Source organism: Ascidiella aspersa, chromosome 4 (assembly GCF_963924565.1).
Source record: "Ascidiella aspersa chromosome 4, kaAscAspe10.2, whole genome shotgun sequence".
Lineage (NCBI taxonomy): Eukaryota > Metazoa > Chordata > Ascidiacea > Phlebobranchia > Ascidiidae > Ascidiella > Ascidiella aspersa.
Window position 1 is genome coordinate 869,077 of NC_139450.1, and position 26,281 is coordinate 895,357.

Below are 26,281 nucleotides of genomic sequence, written 5' to 3' on the forward strand. Positions count from 1 at the left end.
CGTTATTTTGTTTGCGATAATTGCTTTACTCTTTTGACCTCGCTCGTCGCTTTTGTTTGTGTCTACGAAAATCTCGACGTGGAAATCCTTTAACGAGTGACCTCAAGTAACCCCGTGACCTCGAGTAACCCCGCGACCCGGTCAACGTAAAGTGGCATCTTTGCGAGCGAGGGGACGGTCCCTATTGTGCGGGTTTGTGTTATCTCACAGCGATCTTTTGTTTACGTTTTCTCTTCGCTTCGAAAGATTGTTCGTCGCTGTTCTGAGTGCTTCTGGTTGCACGAAATACTGGGGAGGTAAATATCTGCAAGTTTCAATTTCGAAAGTAACCAAGCCTAAAAGGATTTTGATTCAATGCATTTTTGCCCCATTCGTATTAGTAGTTTGCAAGGTTCAATTTCGAAAGTCTTTCTGTCCGCTTATTTTAAGTTTAGCCTAATTCTTATTCAGCGATTTTAGTAATTTCCAAGACAATACCTTTTTTAAATTTTTTTTTTATTTATTTTTTTTTTTTTCTTATTAGGAGATAGTTTCTGATTAAACTTTATATTGAAAATATGTTTACCCGTTATATTTTAGTAGTAGAATTATAGTGTCTACTCTAGAGCGACCCTAAACTTTGCAGAGGTTTAAGCGTGTAAATCCTTTATAAACGCATTTTCTTCTAATTTGCAACTTTACATTTTTTCGTCATTTTTTCCCAATCATGTCAGAATTTGGCATGTGGCAGTATATTTTTTGCTTTTCTCAAGAAAACTTGATCTATTTGAAATTGAGAAGATGTGAAAATGTTCCTTGACTTTCCGTCCCGTCTGTTCCACCGCTATTACTGTCAACTTCAACTGACAGACCTGGATAGCTTCTATTTCGGTCGTGTAATGCAAGTTTGTGTTCTAACTTGTGGTTAGCTTGTTGTTTCAGATAAACACTGCTTTCGTATCCTCGCTGTAGCTTGTAGGTCCAATCTTGCATCTTCATCTCGAAAGTCGTGGAGGCGTTAAGCCTAATTTAAGTGTGTTGTTACAAGACTTTAACTATTGTGAATTCGAACAAGTTATTCTAAGCAGGGGACTCTTAAAGTTCTCTTTCGGCGAATTTGTACTTTCTCGTATTTTTTTATTGAAATAACAGAAATTCGTTGTTATGCCTTTTAATCAGAAATAGCTGAAATTTATTAGTTTTTTATCAAAAATAGCAGAAACGTATATTTTTAATTTTTGTCCTACTACGCAGATGAAATAAAAAAATATAAACTTTTTATTTCCACATCATCTAAACCGTTTTAAAATCCCCCTTAGTCGCGCCCCTAACCCCTAAATACTGTGTCTGAAGTTTAGTTTTTTGTCTGAAGTTTAGTTTTTGCTTATACGTCATGTTCCACAAACCGTGACGTTGTTTTTTTTGGAGGAGCGGCAAATATTTCCCCACAGACAAACTAAATGCGCTTGAAAGATGTTTTATCCCTACATGGGTCGGTTTTGGGGGTTGTTTATTCTGGCAGGATCCACCCTGACTTTTACCCCTTTAACCCTTGGTTAAAGAAGTGGCGGCGTTTCAATAAGGCTGTAAATAACTGTTTGAAGTGGACAAGTACCTTGTTGTTAAAACACCACAAAGTCGACATAACAATCAATATCAATGTATATAAAAATAAGATGTAACACTATCTACCACATCATTGTTAGGTCTTTCCAAAGTAAAATCCCAAATTTTGCTTATTTAGTTCCAATTAAATGTAACATTGCTGCGATTAAATCACGTTTTCCGAATGCTGATATCGTAAAAAGCGACAAGAATTACTAACTTTTTATAACCTCGCCTAACTTAAAAAGAAAGTTTGGTTTGTTTGAACAATTGGTTTATTTTTATTATGCTAACAATGTTTAGGCTACCTCGTTAAAGTCAATAAAAATTCACACTTTATGTAATGTGTTTTTTTTCCGAATTAAAGTTACTAAAAGTCAGTTGCCGTCCTCTTAATTTTTTCATTGCTTCTAAGTTTGTGTTTGTTTGAAGTTCACGGTCCATCGATAATTCTGTATCGAGTTTCCTGAACTAAACACAATCTCTTTGCGCGTGAAAACTAATTCGAGGTGTTCTGTTTGTGTCAGTTCGCCTCGATTCCCTTGCAAGGACATTACGAACAAATAGTTTACAATTCCTTCAATACAAATAAACTGGCGGAAATTTGCGCTAAATTAGGGACATTATAGTTACGCAATTCGCTATAAAAAGTGTCAAGTCGCTGTCGATTTAATTTCTATTATTTTACACAAAGTTCTTAGGAAAAATGTTTTTTTATTATTATTTTACCGAAAGTTCTTACAATATAGGATATATATTTTTTTATTATAGTTATGCACACAGTTGTTAAAATATTGTTGCTAATGTTTTGGTTCCAAAACAGTCAGTTGCTTTCCTTTTTGTACAATACAACACAAAATAAATCCCATTGGTTTAAGAAGATTTTGAACTATATTTAACAACAGATTGTTTCTGATTTTAAATCTTAGATAGGTTTACGTTAAACTATTCTTTGCATCAGAAAATATTGCTCACGAACGAAACCTTTTTTAACCAAAATTCAATCGGATATTTTACAGCAACGTTCACGATTTGTATTGAGTTATTTGTGAGAAATTGAATATTTTACTTACTTTTCGCCAATACAAAAAACAACTCAACTTAATTTTCCCAGCCACAGATTTTCCCACACTCAAGCCAAAAGTTCCCAATTGTGACAAATTAAGTTGGCATTTTGATCGATCAAACTTAAACAGGGGGAAGAAATCAATTCCAACTGCTTTCCAATTTACCCACAGCCCCATAGTGGTTTGTTTTGCCCCACGGGCCCTAATTTCACCCCTAACCCCGACACCTGGAGGGTGAGTCGCCCTAGCTAGAGTGGGTAACCGAAAGCGAGCCATTAATAACCCTCGAGACCCCTAAACGCCCCTCTCTGCGCCAAACGAGCACTTGGACTCCCCTGTGAGAACCAACTCAGCACACTTGCTTCGAGGTTTCGGTTTACAAGCTGTGCGCGGTAGAGCGTGATCATTTGAAGAGTCAATTTTCAAGTTACTTTGCAACAAATTTGAGGTTTTTTCTTCTATTGCTTTGCAAGATGATTTAGCAATTTGTAGAGTAGTGTGTAGATGATTTTTTGAACGGTCGTGTATGGTTTTACATTACTACGTCCAAAAGCTCCAAAATTACCAAAATGTTATAGAAAGTCAGGTTTTGAACCTGACTGTGATCTTGGAAGATAATTCTGATCCCGTGTTGCTCAAAGTACGATTGATATGCTTGCTACTATCGTTGATGAAACGTTAGAATTAGGCCAATAACACAATCTATTCCTCAGTAGAAAATAAGTAGAAACAAAAAAAAAAAAAAAAAAGCTTTGGAAAGATCGTGTTTGTTAGGAGTTTTAATAATACCAAAGGTAATAATACCAAAGGTAATAATACCAAAGAGTGGGTAAAGTATTTGATATCTGAGCGGGGTAATAAACGGAATCCTTTAGATTTTTACAACAGTGGTTCTTAGCCTTTTTCCTAGCTGCACCCCTTTCAAATTACCAAGCAATTCTCGCCACCATTTCTAGAATTGCTTAAATAACAAAACCAATGTAATTTTATTTTTGTACCGTAACTGATAACACTATACCAAAATGTGAGTTAATTTTAACTGACCAAAAAATCAACTGACCAAAAAAAAATCAACTGACCAAAAAATAATCGCAGTAACACATTTTCTATGTCTGATTCAGTATCCCTACAACCCCGTGGAATAGTTCTCGCACCCCTGGTTAAAAACCCCACTTTAGTACAACAGTACAACAGTAGTTGTAAGGGGAGTTGATTAGTTCCGATTAACTACAAACTTAAACAACAAAGTGTTGGTGTCCTTGCATAGTTAAACACACAAAGGATTACAACAACGGACTACACTAGTTTTATCATGTTTTCAAACCATAGATTCCAGGCAAGATTCTTTAGTTAGCAAACAACAAGTCTTGTTTTCGTCCAATTCGACTCACAAGCCTTCATCACAAAGCTGTGTTTTCGGTCATTAGCTGCAGGCAACCCTCCTATTTGAAGCTTTACCGGCCCATTCATCTTTCTCGCTCGCTAGTGGCTTTTAGAGCCCATAATCCCACCTAGAACTGGTTGGAGCGTGCGCAGACTTCAGCAAAACTTTTTAGTTTTCAGCACTTCCCTCTCGAGCTAATCGCCTGGAAAAAGCGTCCTTCTGCGAGTTTATGAATATTAACGCCCCTCTTCTGCAAAAAAAACGACCAAAAACCAGCGCTAATGGGTCTACTTTACGGCACCAATTAGAAAAAGGTTGAGCTCTGTTTTTGAAAAGCTAGTCTCCCTTTTTAAATCTAGTCTCCCCCTCCCTTTTTAAATCCTGCCAACCCTTTGATTGCTGTAATACCCTTTAAAGGTACTACGTTTTTTAACCAATGTTTATCGTTTATTTTTAAACACTCTATCAGTGAACTCTACTGGACCAATTTAAATGCGCCAGTCTGCGTTTTTAAACCTTACTTTTATTTCATCCTCATCTAGTTTAAATCTCCCTTATAAATATTGCAACGACCCTATTGTGACCCATTTTGGTCGTTTATTTTGACTAATTTACGTTGACACACGGAATCAAGCTTCCATTTTTAGGGTAAAAAATGTAAAAAAATAAATCAGTGTAAAGTCGGCAGTCGACTTGATTTGAAGTGTCCATATAAACACGCCGCTAATATGGTTAAGGCGTTTTTAAGAGCCCACCCCATCCAGTTAAGGACAGCTTTTAAAAGTGCTTCACAACTGGTCTCTCTTCACTGGAATCCCCGGAACTTTGTTTTTGCCTTGCCGCCAACGATACGCTCTATTGAGCACAGTTCGCCCTTTATCTAGTCTCCAAGCAGCCGTGCAATTACTGAGTTCTGTAAAAAAAACAAATTTTTAGCCAAATTTTAAATTTTGACTAGGAGATAAATACCCATTATTATAAGACGAGAGTTAAATTTTCCCTTCAGTAAAGATAATATGTAATGTATCTTAGCACACATCTCTTTAGTTTAGAAAATGATATGTTTTTTGTTTTGTTTTTATAACTAGCATTCACATGGCAATACCATATATGGACTGCAAAATACTGCGATTAGTTACATTTGTATTTTATTATTGCTATTGAACTAATTGCAGCAAAGCTTGCAAACATTTAGCAAAGTAGTAAACTTAGCTTTTAAGCCAACCTCGGTAATTGATGAGCGTTTTTCACTCAAAGCCGCTTCAAAGGCGCCAGATAATTTATAAATAGCCAGGCCGGGGATGATTGCCGGTATTTTACAAAGGGGGGAAAACACACTTTATAGTCAATTTAAGCGTGGTCTGTGTCACCCGGTTTCAGTGTGATGTAAATATTGCCAAGTTAGTTTTTACCCAAAATTTATTTGTTTTCCCCAAATCATAAAGTTTGTCTTAAGTTAAGCGTCTTTAACAAAATTACAGACTTTCTTTTATCCTATAAAACTCGGCTACCTACCTCAAAAAGTCTACACAACGATAGAAACTTTTTTTGTTTTTTTAGGAAAGCATTTTTTCATGTATTTAACTTGTTTCACCTTCGCATTTTTTCCATGGCAGTTGAAACACTCGTATTTCTATAACATTTTGCAGCATATGTTGGAGATTGTAGTTGGACCTAGTAAGAATACCAAAGCCCATACAGAAGTAGTAAGCATTTTGAACGTTTCGAGTAAATCTTTAAATAATAGCTGGAGGTTGTCGTTAGACGTAGAATGAATATCAAAGCCCATACAAATATTCATTTTCAACATAGTCTGACTATCTGTAGGCCTATGGGCTTTGATATTATCACTACGTCTATAACATCTGATTGTTAATTTAAATATCACCATGCCATTACCCCTCCAGTTACCGACCCCTGGCATTGGTTTATCGTTGATATATGGGCAAGTTGTTCATTGTTGCTCACCAAAGCGTCGCACTTTTATGTTCAGCTTGTGCTCCTGGCTACTTCAAATCGAGCGTGTCGAACAGCGCCTGCAAAAGATGCCCAGCCTTCAGTTCGAGCCGGGATGACGCGTCACGCTACTGTCAGTGCTCGTATGGATACTTCAGGGCTCCTTTGGTCGATTCAGTTGAAAAACCTTGCACAAGTAAGTCGGTGTGAATTATAAATAAATTCATTGACATGTGTATTCGACCCGGACAATGCAATATTGAGCTATAGCAAACTTACATATGTGGGTCTTTTAAAGTCTGTAAGGGAATCTAAAGTGAGTCAATGTGATTGTATTTGGTCCAAGAATGTGGCTTATTTTGAAGTTAGTAAGTCCATTCCTAGTCCCTAAACAAAAATTAACGCAAATATTCAAAAACATTTTAAAAAGACGATTGAAATGGATGTATTATGCAATAAACCCAACAATCGTAGCCAAAAATAAAACCAAACACATTTAAAAAACCTCTTAAATTTGACAATTTTGACACAAGTTTTTTTTTAGTTTGGTAGTTAAATTTAAACCAATGATGTTTATTCCGATTATAAAGGAAAAACACGTTATATCGAAGCAAAAATTGAACACTACCACCAAGTTCAGCGTAAACGGCATTAGCTACCGCCAATATCCATCAGTGAAACCTTTGAGCAATAATCGTGGATCAGTTTCCTTGCCCGAGTTAATTGGATTTGCGAAAGCGGTTTTACGCCATCAGAAGCGGTTTCACTTTTCTGGCGATCCACAAATAAAACGAACTCACTTCAGTAGAGCAACCAACACCAGCCCTTCGTTAACATGCTAAGGTGAAGTTTTTCTGGCACGGTCACAACTCATTGCTGAACCAGTGCGTAATCAAACAACAGGTTTTTTTTTGGCTGGCCAATGTGGCCGATTAAAACGGCCAGGCCACTTTTCCAGATGTTTTTTTGCAAGTTAGTAAAAAATATATGAGAGTTTACCGTTACTTTTTAAATTGGCCACGTTTATTGAAAAATACTGTGATATTTTAGCACCCATAATTTCTACAATGTTTATTGCAATTTTTTTAATAAAATATTGAACCAAAAGTTGTTTACCTTAAATATCCCTGGAATATATTATACCCTTTCGCTCTGTTTTCATACATTATTTTGACAAACTGGGCTAAAAGTTTACCGAACCCATTTAAAACGGCTATGTTAATCCAATTCTTAAACCTCTGTTGTTTTAGAACCTCTCTAACTTTTTCGGCCACGTTAAAGTCAGTTGGCCACATTTTGGTTCCTGGTCCGGCCGTTATTTGATTGGCACATGCTAACAGTTGTGCACCTGAACCCCGGCGCATACTTGGTGTGCGTATGTTGGCTTCTTGTGTGTTTGTACGACTAATTTAATCCTCGCTCGGAGTTCTGTTAGTTTGTTCGACCGCAGATCAAAGTTAATTTATTCCTTCTTTGACAAAAGTCTAGTTTTTCTCTCAATTTCGCCATCTGTGCCTCCACGAAAATTGACATTTAGGGGATCGTGTGTTTTACAGTTTGTAAATGCCAAGCATACATAACATAACAGGCAAAAGCGCTATATAATATGTTTTTTGAATCAAAAAATATTGGTTAAGTTGGCATTTATCGAAAAATCCTTAAAGTTGTTTAAATATTTGTTAAAACCAATCACTTCTGTTTCTAATTAAGACAAGCAAACTTTGGCGTTCAAATGGTTAGGTTAGGAGATACGATTATATTGTGAATATTTGTTTTCTGTATTAATATTAAAAAAATATAGTAGGAATTGATCGGGCTATCTTAAGAAAATTCGAAAAAACATAGTAAATTAAAACTTTTCAATAAGAACCTTAACAATTACCCGAATCACAGACACTTAACTATTGCGCAATTCTCTTTACCTATTAGGCAATCCTTTTGCCAAGCAATAAAATGCAATCAATCCCATAATCATTGTCGTTTTTGTACGTGACTCAAAATGTCCCTGAATTGTGAGCGCAGCAGACAACCATCATTTCGTCTAAACCGCATATCCCCCTACCTTACCCCCTTTAGCCAAACAAACCTCCATGAAAACCCTCGCTTTCTTGCTCGGGTCATGGTCGCATGACTTGAATACACACAGATTCAATCTCCCGTCTGACAAAACACCTTCCTCGAACTTTTGAACCAGTTTAGGGGCATTCAGGGGCATTCAGCTTCATATAGAACATGTTTATACAAAGTATTTACTTTTTCGCCACACTGCATATAAAAAAAGATGAAAATTAAGAGAGAATGGCATTAAGACTTTGAAATCAGCATTGTAAATAAACAAAACGAAAATAAAAAACTTTTATCGTGCTAAAAACGGTGTTAATTGGTCGGTAAGAGGTAAAAAAATTATGAAAGGTTTCAAAAGCACTATACACACAAGGTATGTATAAATTTCCAGCTAAATAACCAGTAAACATGTGAATATAGTCACAAAAATAACGTCAAATGGGCAGTCACGCTTTTCAGCCTAGCACCTTTAACATTCCCGTGTTGATGGCCTTATATGTCGTTCTGCTGACGCCAGAAAGTTCACCCCAGGTTTTCTTGCGTTTCGCCGCGTTTCAAATGCCATTTGACCGCAGAAATATCGTCGCCTTCCAACGTTGACAAGCCAAGCCTGTTGTTTGAGATGTAGGCTTCAATCGCTCACCACCTGTGCATTAATAGCAGGGCAAGGTCATGAGTATTTGACATAACCACCTGAATGGTTGCTTCCCTGCACAGCTGCTGTGGAATATTGGCCACGCTTTACGCACCGCTAGACAAAATTGGTGAAGTTCTGTTGTTTTGGAACAAAGTTGGTCCTGCAAGGGCATTACTCGTGTGACTACTCGTGAGATCCACACTAAAGTAAAAATGTATTTTTGTTTACCAAAAGTGCCTTCATAATTTCAATTTTTTATCCAAGAAATACTTTGGTTTTATTCGTCAATTTTTTATCAACATGGGCATTCTCAAGATATAATTAATTTTTTTAAGTTGTCCTCCAATTTCCAATCATCAAGCCGACGAAACAATTTGTTCTCATTTGTGCGAACTTATTTGACAATTCTGCGAACTACACTTAAAAACAAAAAAACGTTCTGTGCTGAAATCCAAACTGAATTAAAAATGATTTTTGTTTACCAAACATAAAGATGCAATTTTTAATTCTAATCAACATCTGTAATTCTCAACATACAATTTAATCAATTTCCAAATATCAAGCCCTAGTAACTGTTCTTCACAAATATGTAAACCTTACTTGAATCAAATTAACGCACGTCACTAAATGATGACGTCATTATCTGCTTTAGGTCAAACATTCACTTCCGATTTGCATATAAACACCCACGACCCCCAACCCTGTTCCTAATCCCATTCTTTGTCACCCCGGGGCAGTTGTCACCCAGGTGTGACGTCACAATGCGACGCGCGATGCGTTAATAATGGTCCCCGTTTCACCCACAACACAAGGGTCCCAACTGTGACGTGTTTCGATGGAATTTCGAATCGTAATTAATTGCCATGGTAACTAAGGTCACGAAATGTTAAGTGCATGAAATAGGGACAATTTGCAGAAAATGAAGATTGATTTCGAGTCACTAATGATCTTTATACAGCTTAATTAATTATATATTGGATAAATTGTAACTCTATACACTCTAGCTTCAGGTAGACTACATTTTTTTAACAATTGAAAATAAAGGATAAAAGTTTATATATTTTTATTTATCAAGATTTTATTTTTTGTTTCATCAACAATAGTTACCAACCAAAGAAAATGACCAGCTCTTTCCGCATTTGTCCATCAAAAAGCCGCAGTCTTTAACGCAAATCTCACACCTCATTTATTTATTTTGCCGACCTGAATGAAATTTATGCGCCTCGCCTAAAAGTTGGTGACATTTTGTGTCAAATAGGCATTTTGTGTCACCTCACAACAGCCAATAACGTCACACCGTGTTAATGATAAAACACGATTTTATTTGTCGCTTGTCGCTCGCGTGTTTGCGGCATTTTTGTCGCGACCGGTAAATAGAACGCGACAGGCGTAACGCGACACATCAACCGCAAGCCCCGGTTTAAGCGACCTTTACGTCACCCTTTGCTTGATGTGCGGATATTAAAGCGGGAGCCTTTGTCTGAGATGCTTCAATGAAAGAAGTAAATTCCTCTTTAAACAGAATTCGTGCAAATTGCAACAATATCTTAACAGTCTTGAAACATCTTTGAACCGATTTTCACATTTAATTTTTACGTTTTAAATATTTTTACACAAGTCTCGCCAGTAGTGTTTCGTTGTCTTTTAATTGTTTTGCATACGGAAAGTAGGTTTTTTTCAAGTCTATGAATTTATTTTATATACAGCTTACGAATTTTGTTTTAAAAGTGGCGTAGTATACCACATTTAAACTATTTATTATTATGTTGGCAATGACATCTATTTTGCTTTCGAATAATTCAAAACTTATCGGTAGATCCAATTTTCCAATTTAAGTATCTGACAACTTAAAAATTTTCTCTAAAAAGTCTTGAATATCTTTGAATTAATTTCATATAATTTTGCGACAACCCTGCTGAAAGAAGTCCAATTCCTCGCCAGCTTTTCACGTCGCCACGTTTTAATCTGCGACCCGGAAGTAACATTAAGTTGTCACACGCTTCACAGCGACATCAAGTGTCGACAGGTCAAATTCCGCCGAACTTTTATGACGTCATAACCGCTAGAGCGCCCTGTGTCGCAACAACTCGAAAAATAAAATTCTGACGGGCGTGTGTTAAATTTCGAGCCCCGATTTTGCGACGGCTTTTCTGCGATGTAATCCCGGCGGATTTGTAAAAACAACTTTGGAAGAGAAGCGTGTTAGCGCTGTCCCTGAAAACGCCAAAACGGAGCAAGTTTATCTCCTATAGGGGTAAAGTGATGGGTAACTTCGCTAAAGGGGTGAAAGGCGTTGGTAACTGGACCGTTTCTCTAAAAGGAGTAAGGGGGTTGGGGTTAGGTTAAGGGGTTAGGGTCCAGTGTTTGGGGCATCCATCAATGCCCACTGGACAGCACCGACCACTGCTAGTGGCACCGGCGCTAGTAATCAGTTTTAATTTGCTCTTTGCTTTCCTTGCTAATCCACCCATCTCCCCTCGCTGTGGCCGAAGCTAAACAAGGGATGCTTTACGTCGGGAACTAAAGGCGTTCTGCTAAAGTACGTCAGAAGGGAGGGACGTTAAGTTGCTCAGTGAACCGTAACGGCCAGGAATTGTCAGCTGTCAGTTTTAATATGACGCTTCGACTTTAAAAACTCGTAAATCACGTCTGTGTTTGCAAAGTAATTAGGCTTTTTTAAACTCCCGTCTTCGTAAAAATAACTTAAACCACCTGATAGTTATATTTTGCACGCATTTTTTGCTTTCAGTGATCAAAATGCTATGACACTTTATCTTAGTTTTCTGACGCATTGCAAATAAATATTAAACCTCGTGAGTAAAATGTTAAACAGAGATATTCCTAATTAACATGTGCATTGTCAAGATGGTTACCACTCAACGAATTACCTTTTCTAGATTTTGTTTTAAATTGTTTGCTCTTAGCTTTTAATTGGCGCCTTACATCTTCGTTTTTATTAAAACTAACCCCTGTACTGTTACCTTTGACCAACGACCCTTTGCTGCTTTATATTTGTTGACAGTGACAGCGATTATAGCCCTGCTAATCCCTCCTTCAATTATCCCGCCACCCTAACCTACTATGCTTTGTGTGCCTAGGATAATAACCCGGATCTATGTGAACCCATTTGTACGGCCAGTTAAAAGGGACAATCTGCTTTAAAAAAATATGCTATAATATATTTTTACTACACATTTTAATTTTTCACCGAAATTTAAATGACTTTGAAAGGTGACACAAAAAAACGAATTGTTTCACGTAACTTTGCGCGAAAATTTATATGTTTAAAAGTATTATTTTTTGGAAACGAAAATTTGTGGTTTAGCCGTTTTAAGGAATATTTCTGTGGCCTATTTGTTAGGAGGAACACCTAATCAATGGGTTTTCACGTAATTTTGTGCAAAATTCTCTTGATCGGAAAACTTTTTTGAAAAAATCCTTTCAATTGGAAAAAGTGTTAAACACGGCGTAAGAAAAGGCTGAAAAACACTTTTTCAAGCAGCCATATAAACCTTGTGTTGGGCATCTGCTATCTTTCCATCTTCCAAGCGACGCCGCTCGAAGTTTACGCAGCATTTGAGCAAACGTGCGTCGTCCACTTAATTACAAAGCAAATAGCGGCTGCTACGCCGCGTCTCCACAACCTTGTATGGAACCTGTTTACGTTAGCTCAAGCCAGACTCGTACTAGCTAGAGACGCAGGCTTATCGAGGTGCTGAGTGCCCAAGAACAATCACAAACATAAACTGTCGCCATGCTATCCCACTTGTGCGATTAATTTACAATTAAGTGCTGCGTAAACATCAAGGCATCTGAATAGCGTAGTAAGAATATCAAAGCCCATACATAAGCTGGCAGCATTTTGAACGTTTCGAATAAATCTTAAGATAATGGCTGGAAGCTGTAGTTGGACGTAGAATGAATATCAAAACCCATACAGAAGTAGGTAAATTTTGAACGTTTCGCATAACTCTTTACTCATTTTTTAGCATTTACAGCATTTTGAACTAAGGCCCTTCGTCGACCCTCTAAACGTAATCCACCTATTTTAGTTTTCCCACCCATGACTTACGTTTGTACGAATAAAGTAATTATTTCACGCAGAGCCACCTTCCAGACCTACAAGCCTGTACACAGTTGTGAACAAGACTTCTGTGAACCTTTACTGGGAACGACCGATGAACAACGGTGGAAGGACGACCCTGTGGTACAGGTGGGAAATAATTGTGATACTTTCCTGTTGAAAAAAAAAATTTTAAGTTTTTACTTTCCTAAAGTTATAAGCTTCCAAGGTTTTGTAAAAATCTCCGTTTTGTGTGAAATTTGAAACTGTTTGCTTAAACCAGCGTGGTCCAACTGCAGGCCCGCGGGCCAAAGTTGGCCTGCGAGTTCAGCTTTTTTGGCCCGCGAACTGATAGTCAGCTTTGGTTCAATCTAGCAAGATAACTTCAATTTTTGTTTTTTAAATTTTTTGGTGTTGAAATTACCGTAACTGAACACAGGTATACATTCCATAAAGTTAGTAGATACGCCATAGACTATGTATAATTTGCCAGCAATAAGCCTAAGAATCGCAATTTAAAAACATTGGCCCGCAAGATAAAATAAACCTTGTTTTTGGCCCGCGATGAAAAGAAGTTGGACCACCCTGGCTTAAACAATGAAACGTGCTTCGGTAAAAAAACATATTCTTTTGAAAGTAGCGAAAAAACTAAGATACTCACTGAAAAACATGGATAGGCAGCGAATAATGAAAAAGGTAATGATTGTCCAAAAACGAAAAACAGGACATTTCATGCGGATAATCTCGCCATAAGTAACTCAGCCATTGGAAGAATGCCGATAAATCTTGTAAAACATCTTTTCGTGTCGTACGCATCCGCAATCCAAGCAGGTTTCCACCAGGATGCGCCACTTTGACCCCCCTCGCTTAATAGCTGCTTACAACCCCGCAATCACAATCCTAGCAATTATAAGTAGTGAGCTTCTAAGGAAATCTTTTCTCCGATAAAACTCGTGTGAAATCAACGCCCTGTGCGCATTCAGCCGTGGAACGCACCTGAGCGTGTCGTCCGAGCGGTAGATCTTGTTATCACGTGATCATTTAAAAACATAAATATCGTCTATTTATTGTTGCACAGGATGCTTGGAAATAAATGGTATTAAGAGATAAGTGCTTAACAGAAAATTAAAACTTTTATTTAGCATCAATTTTTATAAACTACGTCCAGTCCGGCCATTGCTGTAATTTAATCAGCGTGTCAACCTTAAAGAGGAATAAAAACTGAACTGAACCTTTAGCTAAGTGTGGGAATGGTATATTAGACACTTATGTTTCCACCTGAATTTAAAACCCTCAAAACAGAAAGGTACTTCTGCTTATGTATCAGTAGTGCCAAAAATATAGCGAGCATTTTTTTAAACTTTGACAGTTATGACCGCTTCTACATAATATATTGCGAATTTCAATTATTGCGGTATCTGCAAAAAACTTCAAAACCTGGTGAACAACGTGATAGCCCCCTTAGCACACACACACCCACTTTCATACGCACAGACACACCACAGTCAGCCGGTGTTCTGTGCTACGGTTTAATGGGATAACCCGACCACAAAAATGTCGATCAACTCAAACACGGGAGCACCTGCATAAGTACGAACATTTAAAAGCTCAACATGCCCCAATATCCCGGGTATTTCCCACCACCTGGGGCACAATACCTGCTTTTGTTTGGTCCCGAGTCCACATTTTGTGAGGGGGGTTAAATAATGTCAAAGCTTAACCTTGAACCTGGCTCTTAACGCAGAGTTATTTGCCGAACTTCAAACGGTTCTTGTCATGCTCGGATATTTTGTTGATTTAACTTCAATCACCGAATCGCGTTGTTAGGGCGTTTTACATCAAGCGAAACCTTTGAATGCAAATTATTCATGCTCAACTAAATATACATTTTTTTAGTTACCACTATTTGCAATTTGGATGCATTTTTTTATTTACCACTATTTGCAATTGGCACATTATTGCAAAAGGATCTTATCCATGGCATAACAATGTAATTCATTTTTATCAAAGTTGTTACATTTTTCTTTTTTAATTGACGCGTGTCTAGTTTAAAATTATTAAATTCATTGACATTGACAATTCAATTTTTAAAGCTAACCGTCAATCACATGAAGTTACTTTTAATTTAAAACTGTAGCTTCCTTAATAATTGTTTTTGTTAGCGCTACCCTTCTGTGAAAAAACACGTGAATATTTAAATTTATGGAAGATCGAATAAAAATGTTGTTTTTCAATAACTCCGTGCTATAGATGACGATATAAGGGAACTAACCAATCTAATCTTACGCAGTAATCTCAGATCAGCGAAAGATAGCTCACCATTTATATACTGTTGCGAAACCTGTTGTTTCATACGTGGGATATTACCATGATCTTTCTCGAACTAAATTACTGTTGTATAAAACTGGTTATACACGTTATGGTGGTTTTCTGCATTGTTTTTTCAACAAAACAAGGTTTCTTCACGTATTTTTGTAAATGAGATATTTAAGTGTACAATTTGTTTTGTTTGTGTTTACCAAAAAGAAATTCATCAAACTTGCACAAATCCTGATTTAACCTTGCTATTGCGGCAGATACACCTAATGCGTCTATAGTTGTAAATAAATCGGAATTAGTCATACTCCACTAAATTTAGACTGTCGCTTCAAAATTTCAAGTTTAATACGACAGAATAAATCGCTACAAGCTGCCACACGATACACTTAATAGTGGTCGATTCTAGCCGATTGTAAGCTGCTAATATGCTTCAAAAGTGGCAGTAATACCCCAGGAACGCTTACCTGGGCTTATTGTGAGGTGCGACTTTACATTTAGCTCCACCACCAACTTCAAAGTGTTCGTAGCGGGTGGCCCGTATTACTGTGGTTTCCACACACGTGTATAGGCATCTTAAAATTAGTGGACTTTTAGACAGAAGATAGTTTTGATAAGTGGTTCTTAACACCTCTGACGGGATTATGGATTTTAATCAAAGACCCCAGAAAATGCTCAAACATAACCGGGATTTAATTCATAATAAAACAACATAAATATTAAAATTTTAAATGCAAATAAATGAAATACTTAAAACTACTCTTAGCTGCCAAGCCTTAAATGTTTTTAGCAAAGTATTCGACTGTCAAAATTGTACTTTTTCAAATTACCCTAAGTTTTCGTCAGTTTAATGAGGGTCTGTTGCACACCATTTTCCCCAACATATTAACTTTGTATATTTCTTCCAGCATCGAATGCTTCCGATGTGAAGCCGGCTTCATCTCTTGCTCCCCTTGTTCGGGCCAGGTCAAGTACTCGCCCTCTCCTCACAGAATCGCCAAGACAGAGGTCGCAATCAACTCGCTCAGCTCATACGCATTCTACAAGTTCCAGGTAAAAACAAAGTTCATTTAGTTTAAATGTAAAATTGAGATTTTACCGATCATATGCATTTTTAATACACATTTTCATTGTGATAATAAATGACGCTGTGCTAACTCGAGTTTTAAACCAAACAAACGCATTTTTTAATTGAAGTCTAATTAGCCCCAATATCAAGTGCGAAAAATACTAGCCCCCCTCCCTGAATCACAGTTCTTATAATCAAATTATTAAAACTTACGTTTTACCAAAAGTATTAGTTAAAATCACGCTACAGACTTCCGACACCTTTCTGATTTTGGGTCAGGCCCGCGGCTAGAAAGGTTGCCGACCCCTCGTTTATACCAATTCATTTATTAAAATTAGTTTACATATTTCCTCTCAACCAATATTTTTTTAAATCAATATTTTTTGATTATGGTAAAACCAATACTTTTTTGACGAAATGGACAATTTAGAAGACTCTGCATAATTCTTGTAGTTAAAGTGGAAGAATGTGGTTCATGCGGCAAATATATCACGTTGACGTTTTAGTGACGGGAGTAATTGACTTGGTTCGTTCTGCGCCACTTTTTAATTCGCTCGAAATGCGGTATTAAACTTAATTTCCTGTATTTTAAATTATTTCCACGATGTACTTTCTAATCCCTTTATATACTTAGTAAGCCCGATAAATATTTATTTAATTTAAACCGTTCTTTGGGTAGGCGTTAAAACCAATGTTTTTAAACGAAATTGGAGTTTAGAAAATTGAAAGACCTCTGCAGTTTTATTCTTCTGAGTTATTATTGTGCCTCTGCAAAATACTCGTAGTAACTGGAAAAATGTGGTTTATGCGGCAAATATATCACGTTGGCGTTCTATTGACTCGAGTAATTGACTTGCTTCGTTCTGCGTCATTTTCCATTTCGCCCGAAATCATTGGAAATTCTTGGCCGGTCAAATTTGTCGAAGTTTGTTTAAAATCGGGCGGGGGAGGTCTAATAAAACAACTTGTTGTCTTTGGATCGCACTAGGCCACGGGCTGTAGTCTGATCGATTTCTATGAGCGCGCACGATTTTTCCGGCATCTTCGTTTGACAAATGACTTTAATTATGTCGCGCTCAGACGAAATAACCTTATCGGATTTTCATTTGTTCTGGTTTATTCTGTCCTGTTTAAGTCAAACAAACGTGTCCTTAACGAGTTTTTTTCGTTGCGGTTTTGGAAAATCTATTAAATCGCAAATGTGCAGTAGTTACTCTAATCAAGCTTCCTATTGAGCGTATATTGACGGCAGCAACCTCAAACATAGAAGGGACTCGTTTTGTTGCATCCTTGATAATTCCGATGTAGCTTGATAATGAATTGCCATTTGCAAGCTGTATTACAGATCCGTGCATAGTGCACCCAAATCCGATATTGACATTGGGATGCCAGCTATTATTCTCTAAGGTTCAAAGTTCAGTAAACAAATATTGAGTTGCCAGCCACGTTATTGTTAGAAAAGACTGATACAATTAAGATTTCATACTAAAACGGTTTATTTAAACTAATGTGCAGTCTGTGATATTTGTCTCTGATAAAAAAAACTTTTGTTCCTGTGTCCAATTATGTTAATGTCTGTTTTTATGCATCAAATTTATGTCGCTAACTGAACTATGCTTATACACCACATGTGTGTAACTCAGATCTTGAACCAAGACACTTTAAAGACGTACAACAATATAAAACAACGGAGTACTTTTAATTTAACTGGTGTTATGCTTAGTAGACTAAACGATTAAAAGCAACATTCAGGTAATCCCAAGATGTATATTTTTAAAAAAAATTGACCATTTCGAGCAAGACTGTGGTGCCGTACATCCACCGTTGGACCAAATATTCTGCCGTAATGTAATATTATGACACGCATGGTAAGGTTGTGCTCCTGCTGCGTTGAACAACATCTGCCAGTTGTAACAACATTGTAAAACCACACATATTTTTCATATAAGCAGCATATTGCCGATGTTATGCTTGTCACTCATTCTGCAGCAATGCCCTGGGCACCTGATCTAATGATGATCTATTTGCAAGGGAAATAAAATTTAGAGTTTTTTATTTGTGTTAATAAGGCTTTAGTACAGAAAACACCGAACTGTTATCTAGCGGTCAAATTTGCTAACTTTTCGAAAAAAATGCAACTGACTGTACTGACTTGGTTGAACAATTGGAAGCGTAACTACCTTACTGTGCTAAAAGTTTTTTTTTCAATAGGTTCTGTTTAGGCTTTTATATTACTTAGCCGATTTTATCGGCCGAACTACCGATATATTTGTATCAGTAAACTTGGGCCAATTTTTACCGTTATTGCACTCTGATATTATTATGTAGCGTTTTCTTAAAAACAAACAAATTTCCCAATTTTTTAACTTTATTTAATGGATGACAAATATTTTGGTTTTACTGTGTACAGAATTATTGCATATTATTAAACCGTGTTTTTTTTTCAGGTTGTCGCACAGAATGACGTGAGTGACGTAGCAGCTGCAAGTGGATTACGCATGAGTAGTTATGCAGAAGTGACCGTTCAGACCAACCAAGCAGGTATGCTAGTCTTCCTTGGTTTTAATCATTAGCCTACTGAAATGTATGGGTTTTCAAAAAGTCTTTAAATTTTTTAAAAGTGTGTGCAGCTTAAGTGTTGAGGAAGGGCTTTAGTACAACTATTTTTCCCGAATTTAATTAAAAACGTCGCGCGACCGAATTTAGGTCTTTAGAAACCTGGTAATTTACTTCGAATGCACGAGTTGCAAACAAATAAGAAGCCCATGTATGTATCTTTGGTATTCTACCAAATCGCTACAGCGAATCCGGCTCATAATTATTGAGCAAAAATTTAAACGATCGAACCAGAAAAGCGCTAGGATTCCATCAAACTAACGAATAACGTGTAGTTTGTAATTTGGTGTGGATCAGATCTTGTATACAAGATTAAAATCGATGTTATACCTGACAACTCCCCTGTACTTCACTAACACTGTGGTCTGTAAACATAACGGGCTTAATTTAGCGTAATAGACCTCGCCGTGTAGCGTATGCCAGTGTGCAGGCCGATCCATAATTCATGCAATATTGCCCCTTAGACGTTAACATGTCTTGTTTATTGATGCTAATTTTATCAGCTTTTCAATTCCCAGGACACTCGCAAATTCCTGCGGGAACATTAGGGTTTTATTAGCGCAGAGTGTAACCGCGCTGTGGAATTGGTTCAAACGAAAGCCCAAAACTAACTTTCACGTAACATTGGTGGTTCTGTTTTCATGGGTATTAATTTAACGAACCTCATTACTTATATGCGATTTCTTTTTTGGGGGGGTTCTTTATGTTAACAAAAGGTTTATTCTTTTTTTAATGTAGGTATTTACTGTTTACTCCGAGGGTAAATTTTTTTAAGAATAGATGATTAAGTTTACCATGTTAAAGCCAAAAATAGTGAAACAACTGTTGATCAAATACCATTAGGCATCGGCCAATTTTTTAAACGGTCACCGCATTAACCATTTTGCTCTAAATAATTAATGCACATTTATTTCGCAATTGCTTTGGGTCGTTTTTCAAATTAAAATGAAAGCGACATCCATCAAACGCCCATATGTTGCTCTCGTTTCACATCATTTAAGACGGATACAAGCAATCCGTATTTCAAACCCTAAGGCACTCTAGACTTTGCCCCCCGTGCATTGGTGAAAAAAAAACGTCATTTACTGGTCCAATAACACAGTTATATTTGTAAAAAATAGTTGACTATTTTGAAAATGTTAATTCATGTGTGTAAGGAAGATGCAATTATTCACCACAATAGCCACCAGTTTCAGCTAAAAACTTTTATATAACCAAATTTTGAAAATGACGTAATTCAGTCGGTTTCGTAATAAAACGTCAAGATTACTTAACACGGTAATAAAAGGTCAGTACGCGCCGGTTTGGTTTGTCAGCGGAAATGCCTCGAATGCTGAAATATCAAAAAGTGTTTTATCTGCCGAGCACGTTTTAAATAACTCTCGTATTTACAAGGCTTTCTATGTAAGCCCACGCATTCCAATAAATAAATCGTATAGAAACCTTTTCCTCCGTTCAAAAAGAACAATTTTTAGCAGATTCGTGAGCCTGACACGCTTGTAAAACACACAGTAAAACATTGTGCTACGTTTCTGTTACATTCCAAAATGTTCTAAATGTTGTTTTATTTTGTTTGAAATCTACAAACGTATAGCATCAGATGGGATCAATGTTCGTACATCATTAAAAATCGTCAAAGAATGGTAAAAAATAGTAAAACCCGAACAAATAGTATGTATATATAAACTGTGATTGTGATTGAAAATCCTGCTGTCAATATATTTGATTCTATAAATAAATGCCCCTTTGAAGATGTTGTTTTTTCTAGAGTCTTTCTTAAATATTTATTTCCCAAAAATACCGTCAAACAATTTTTTTGTAAACTTGTTTTTTATAATTTTTTTCTAAACTGAAAAACATCACAGGCATTTAAAGACATCTAAAACTTTTAAATCCCCGAAGTTAGGCTTCAGAGTGGAAAAATGAAAGTTGTTGTAGATTGAGATAAATTCTTCAGTTGCTGTGAAGCAAGTCCAAGTGACTTTCTCCTTACTATAGGAGATAATTGCAGCCAGTTTTTAGCGTCAAGTTACCATGGCTGGAGTCAAAAATACCACAGTATTTAACCCGTACCGCTGTAGTAGTTAGGATTGGGATCGGCTATACAGAACCATTAAGCAATCGGATTGACTCAAACGTCAATCATCGCTCTTTTAAGGATTAAAGGTGGCTCACTTTTTATGAATCATAGTTTAGTCGGGTGTTCTACCATCTGCTAATCACCTACTATTGTGTTCGGATAGCAATTTTCACATTAAGAGCTGTAGGTGATATTTATGGGTACACAAAACTTTTGTATTTTGCTATAATTATTACCATTGCATCCAGTAATAATCTTTCTGTAATTATCCATACTTTACCTAAAATTTCATATTGATTTATTTAATCTACAAGGAAAAACATCAGTTTATTTTGCATTATCATCAACGTATATTGTTTCTAGTTCATTAAAAATATATAAAAAAAATTAAAAATACGAAAGAAAAGTTCAAATTTGTGATGGTATTGTGCCATCTTAAGCAAAATATAAGATAACAACACAAATTTTATAATGAGCAGCAATAAAAATGCAATAATATTCGTATAATAATTAGGCTTCACATGGACGAAATTCATCGATTAACGTGGTTAACACCAGTCGTTAAAATATTATGATTCCACGAAAGTCATCACCCCTTTAACCCACCCGAGCGTGTAAATGTCTCTCAACACCCCTGGGTACCTGGGACTTTATCACCCACGTTTGTGGACGACGCCCCACCTGTACTACGGGGTAGGGTTGCGCTGATGACTAAGCTGTAAATAATGACGAGGAACACGTAAACAGCTGAGTCATGCCTAATGAGAGAGTGTGCGACGAATTGGAACCAAATATCGACTTTTGAAGAAAAAAAATATAAAAAAAATTTCCTCCTGGTTTCCTGAACTTATTGGTGATTCTTGTTTGAATTTTATTGTGAGCTTAAACATTTTTATTTGCTTAAATTCGAGAGATTTTTCGAAAAACAAGTGAGTCAGATTTAATGACAGCTTTCAGACTTAGCGTAACTAATTCTTTGAACTACTACAAAGACCAAAAAAATGATCAGAATGGGTTTATCACAGTAAATCTCCTATTCAAAGTCTTATAGATAATCAGAAGTAATTTTACGAACATCGCACTTTTTTTAGGTTATAGAAAGTAGCAAAAATACATACTATAAAAATATTCCAAAACATTTCAATACAACAGCTAACTGTAGACAATCCGCATAGATGGATAATGCTCGATTTCTTGGGCATTCGAGCACTTGATCATCTTGAACGATAATCGATTCTTTACTTTAAGTCGTAATTTTCCAGGAGTTATGTTTTGGGGAGCTGTGTAGTTACTGAGTAACACCCTACTTCAGAAATTTAAAGACTTGTTTAACGAGATCTTACAAACATATAAATAAACCAAGATGCAGATGAAAATGATTTAACGAGATTGTCTTGTACATTCTTGACTGCGTTAAAATAAAATTGTAACAACTTTGACTCACACAAAATATCAAGTGGTTTCCTGTATAATGTCTCGCTGCAGCATAGCAACGACCAATGTTTCAAAATTATTTTTTAACGAAATGGTTCTGGTCTTTAGAGAGCGTCTAAAACCTAACCCTCACCTTTCGAAGAATAAGAGGAGTAGAAAGACATTTTCCTTTGCTTAAAATAATAAATATAAGAGACAAAAACAACCACAAAGTGTCAAAATTATTTTAAAGTAACCAGTTATAAAAGGAATAACTTTTCGCAGAATTGCAATTTTTTAGTTTACTTACATCAAGCGAAAGTCAAATAATAACTTTTTACCTTATTTATTCAGCACTAAAATCATTAAAATGGTTTAAAAATAAATACTAATATAAGCTAGATGTTTATTTGTCGCTGAAATGCGAACACAATAGCAAAGGATCAACGAAAAAACAAAACATAGTTATCGAGTCCCTGAACAATAAACTAAAAAAAAATAAAAATTTAAACTATGGTTTTCTTACAAAATATAAATTACCGCACATTTTTAGCAAAATTAAAATGTTTTAGCCATCCTGGCTCAAGTGAAGCGTAACTTAATCCTCTCCCACCTTTCGTTTCAGCACCTTCCGCTGTACTTGACGTTCGAGTGACCCAGGTTCGAATTAATTCCTTCATCGTCGAATGGCGCCCCCCAGCTTCCACTAACGGACAGATCCGTGACTATGAGGTCACAGTTGCCCCCCTGGAAGGACTTTATCCGGACCTGTCCAGTACGAGCTACTCAAACCGAACTAGCAAACTACGCCTTGAGATCCCGGCGTTACAACCATCGGCGATATACGTCATTAAGGTAAGGTTTTATTTCATTTGGGAAATTTAAATTTTAAAGACACAAGCTGTTGTTGTTAGGATCAAAAATTTCAAGGATAAAAAAGAAGACGAAATTTTATAATTGATACAATGCCTGGCAGCAAGAGTTTATTTGCAAATGTAAGCGTTAAGCAGAATGTCCGATATTTTGTGTTTTATTCCAATATGTTTTTGGCAAAAGTATTCTGTCAAATTATTTTTTGCAAAAAAGTATTATATCAAATCTATTTTAAGGTCAAATTTACCAAAAGTATTTCGCATTGAAAAATACTTGATAAGCATGTTTTAAAGCCATATTTTGATGTAACGTTAAAAACTTAAGTTACCTTAAGTTGGAAAATCACTAATGTCCCAGAAAACCTAAACCGATATCACTGAATACGATCATCCCAAAAATAGCTCAAAAAATTTGTCCTTGGATCAGCCCTTGTACCCCTCTAGCATCGTTCGACTACCGATAATACTGCAAAGTATCGGGTATCGTATCTGATAATATCGGCCATACCCAGCCATAATATATCGCCTTTGTATTCGATAAGGTCAGCGGCTGATAAAGCCACTTGTCTTACAGATTGTGACCTTCAAGGTGGGGATTTAGGCGAGATTCTCCCAAAGGCCAAGGATTTATCTTTTATCCGCATAACCGACAATTTAGTGTCTGCTTTAATCTCACCTTGCTGTCTACAGTTTGTGTAAGAACCAATAACCATGCAGGAAAGTGCGATTTACACAACAATACTTTAAATGCGATAACATAGCTCATGGCAACAAATAATATAGTTCCGACACAAGCTGTTGTTTTATTCGCTTTAGATTTGTTAAATGAAGTATAAAAGCGTTTTACCCAAACGTCATGAACCTTTTTTTATTTTTTGTCAGATTGAAAAATAGTTTCCTTATCGATATTTTTAATTTATTTCCCGCTTTATATTTGTTATTTCCTGAAAGGCAATCATTTGCTGAAAATATTTTTAAAGCGAAATATATTTATTTCTAACATCCAAACAAAATGATTTTCGATTTACTAAGTTTGTACTTAGTTAATCTTTATCATTGATGTGCAACCAGAATCGTTTGTTTTTCACCATTCGGATTCAGGCAAATTCAGTTATTCGAAAGAAAATTCTGATTAATATTAAAATGAAGGAAATGGTGTATTGCAACATTTTTATTTTATTTTAATCGTTTTTATAGACCTTCCACTATTGTATTGGTGGCGAACAATAAACAGTTATTATCTTACCTCCAGGTTCGAGCGAGAACTTCTGAGGGCTTCGGTCCCTTTAGCGCCCCCATACGGGCGAAAACAAAGGAACAAGTGACGTCACCGCCCCAAGGTCCGGGGGGTAATATCGTGGCTGAGGGGGTCGACTTCATACAACTCATAATCGCTGTGGTTGGGGGAATATTCCTTGTTCTAGCTGTGGTCATCGTTATATTCATCTGCAGAAGGTGAGTTTCAAAAAGGAACTAATTGTGAAATCACGATAGTTTTGTTATAACACATTAAAAGAGAAAACAGTTTTACATTACAAGAAATCAGTAAAATTACGAAATATGTTAAACTTTTTATGAACGAACAAAAATATTCTACAAAAACTAATTTCATGCACAAAGTTGAGGCGTTCGTTTCTGTATTTACAATTGTTAGGACGCCCAAAAATGTACTAAGATATTGCTTATCTGCAGAAGTTACAAATAGCGAAAATGTAAAATCCAGTGCAGTTTGGCTAATGAAAAAAACAACAACAAAATCAGTTGGACCCTGCTTGTTTTCACGGACTCCCGAGCTATTCGGTTGATTTAACGCTGGACCACCGCTAGACAAAATACATTTACGATGTCATTTTTAATTATACGATTTAAAAAAAATAATTTTACAAAAAGATAACTGATAGGTAGAATTCCAACCCAGACGTATTTCCGTATTTACAACTTGTTGTCATTAAAATAGTCTGTTCCAGCGTTGCTAAAATTCCAACAACGATATTTTTAAGTGATTTATTTTACGACTATAGCCATTACGACCAGTATAAGCCCCAATAATTATGTTATAAGTTACTAAGGTTTCAGAATGAGTAATATTTTGTATGCAGTTGAACTAATATTAATGGAGTAGATAGGAGACGAGGACTATACACAGATCAAACACATATCATAGCTAAAATATACCTCGGGTAAAATCGCTCTGTTTATTTGCTTGCCGCGATCCAATTCCATCTCACATTTTTCCGCCCACTTTTCGTAGTTTAAATGCAGTGAGCTGTTCGCGCTTAACATTGTGGTTGGTGTGTCAGTTAAACAAACAATGACGAGCCTCGAAAACTCACCTTGGGGTCAGTTAAGGTCGTCTCCTACCTACTCAACCCCATCGTAGATCACCACCTACATGTTTGAGTGGGACTCTAAACTGATAATTTTCACACTATTATTTGAAAATATATGTTTTTCTCAATATTTTTTGCCGAATGCGCATACACTTAAAAGCCAATTCGAGTTACCATTTAAAAAACTCTCATTCCCTTTTCGGTCATTATTTTGTGCGTGTTTTCAACGCTTGGGTATTTTCGTCAACCGCTTCAAAATCAAACCAATACCTGCTATTTAGGTTTACATTTCTCCACTTTTTACTACAACCTCCAAATATTAATCCTAAAAGCGAAATATTGCATTTAAACAAGTTTATGTATTCCCAACCTCTTCAGAAGTGCTAACCCGGAATGACTTGGTTTCCGACCAAACGGCGACCTCACCTATCACGTCACTATTAATCCCGAGTCAGACAGTCGCGTCACATCTTGATGACGTTATCTTTTGATGACGTGTCACGCATTAGGAAGCTACATCACAACAACAAATATGAAGATGATTTAGTAGCTTAGGCTATAAAGAATGTATTTTATAAAGAAAGGTCAATGATTTTGGTCTTACTGGTACAACACTAGTTCACTGGAAGCTACTTCTGGAAACCTTGCGACGCTTCTACATATAATGTAAATACAAAGTAAGCTCAGTCAGGTAACATATCAATCAAAAAAAAATCTATTGTGTGTCAGTGAAACGTACTTATATTAGTCGGACTTTGGAACTGTTTTTTTGCAAGCAAGTCAAAATCCACCTGTTTAAGCTAAAAACATCACCACATGCTGCTTAAGCA

General features: G+C 36.4%; 1 protein-coding gene across 1 annotated transcript in view; it reads left to right on the plus strand.

The window, feature by feature from the left end:
• LOC146146530 (ephrin type-A receptor 4-B-like) overlaps positions 1–26,281 on the plus strand; it is a 70,962-nt gene that overhangs the window by 30,590 nt on the left and 14,091 nt on the right. Inside the window, exons 8-13 of the mRNA XM_083387211.1 lie at positions 6,029–6,187; positions 12,797–12,905; positions 15,980–16,124; positions 18,588–18,681; positions 22,875–23,104; positions 24,374–24,576. Coding sequence (XP_083243337.1) covers positions 6,029–6,187; positions 12,797–12,905; positions 15,980–16,124; positions 18,588–18,681; positions 22,875–23,104; positions 24,374–24,576 — 940 coding nt within the window. The remainder of the gene's footprint in view (positions 1–6,028; positions 6,188–12,796; positions 12,906–15,979; positions 16,125–18,587; positions 18,682–22,874; positions 23,105–24,373; positions 24,577–26,281) is intronic.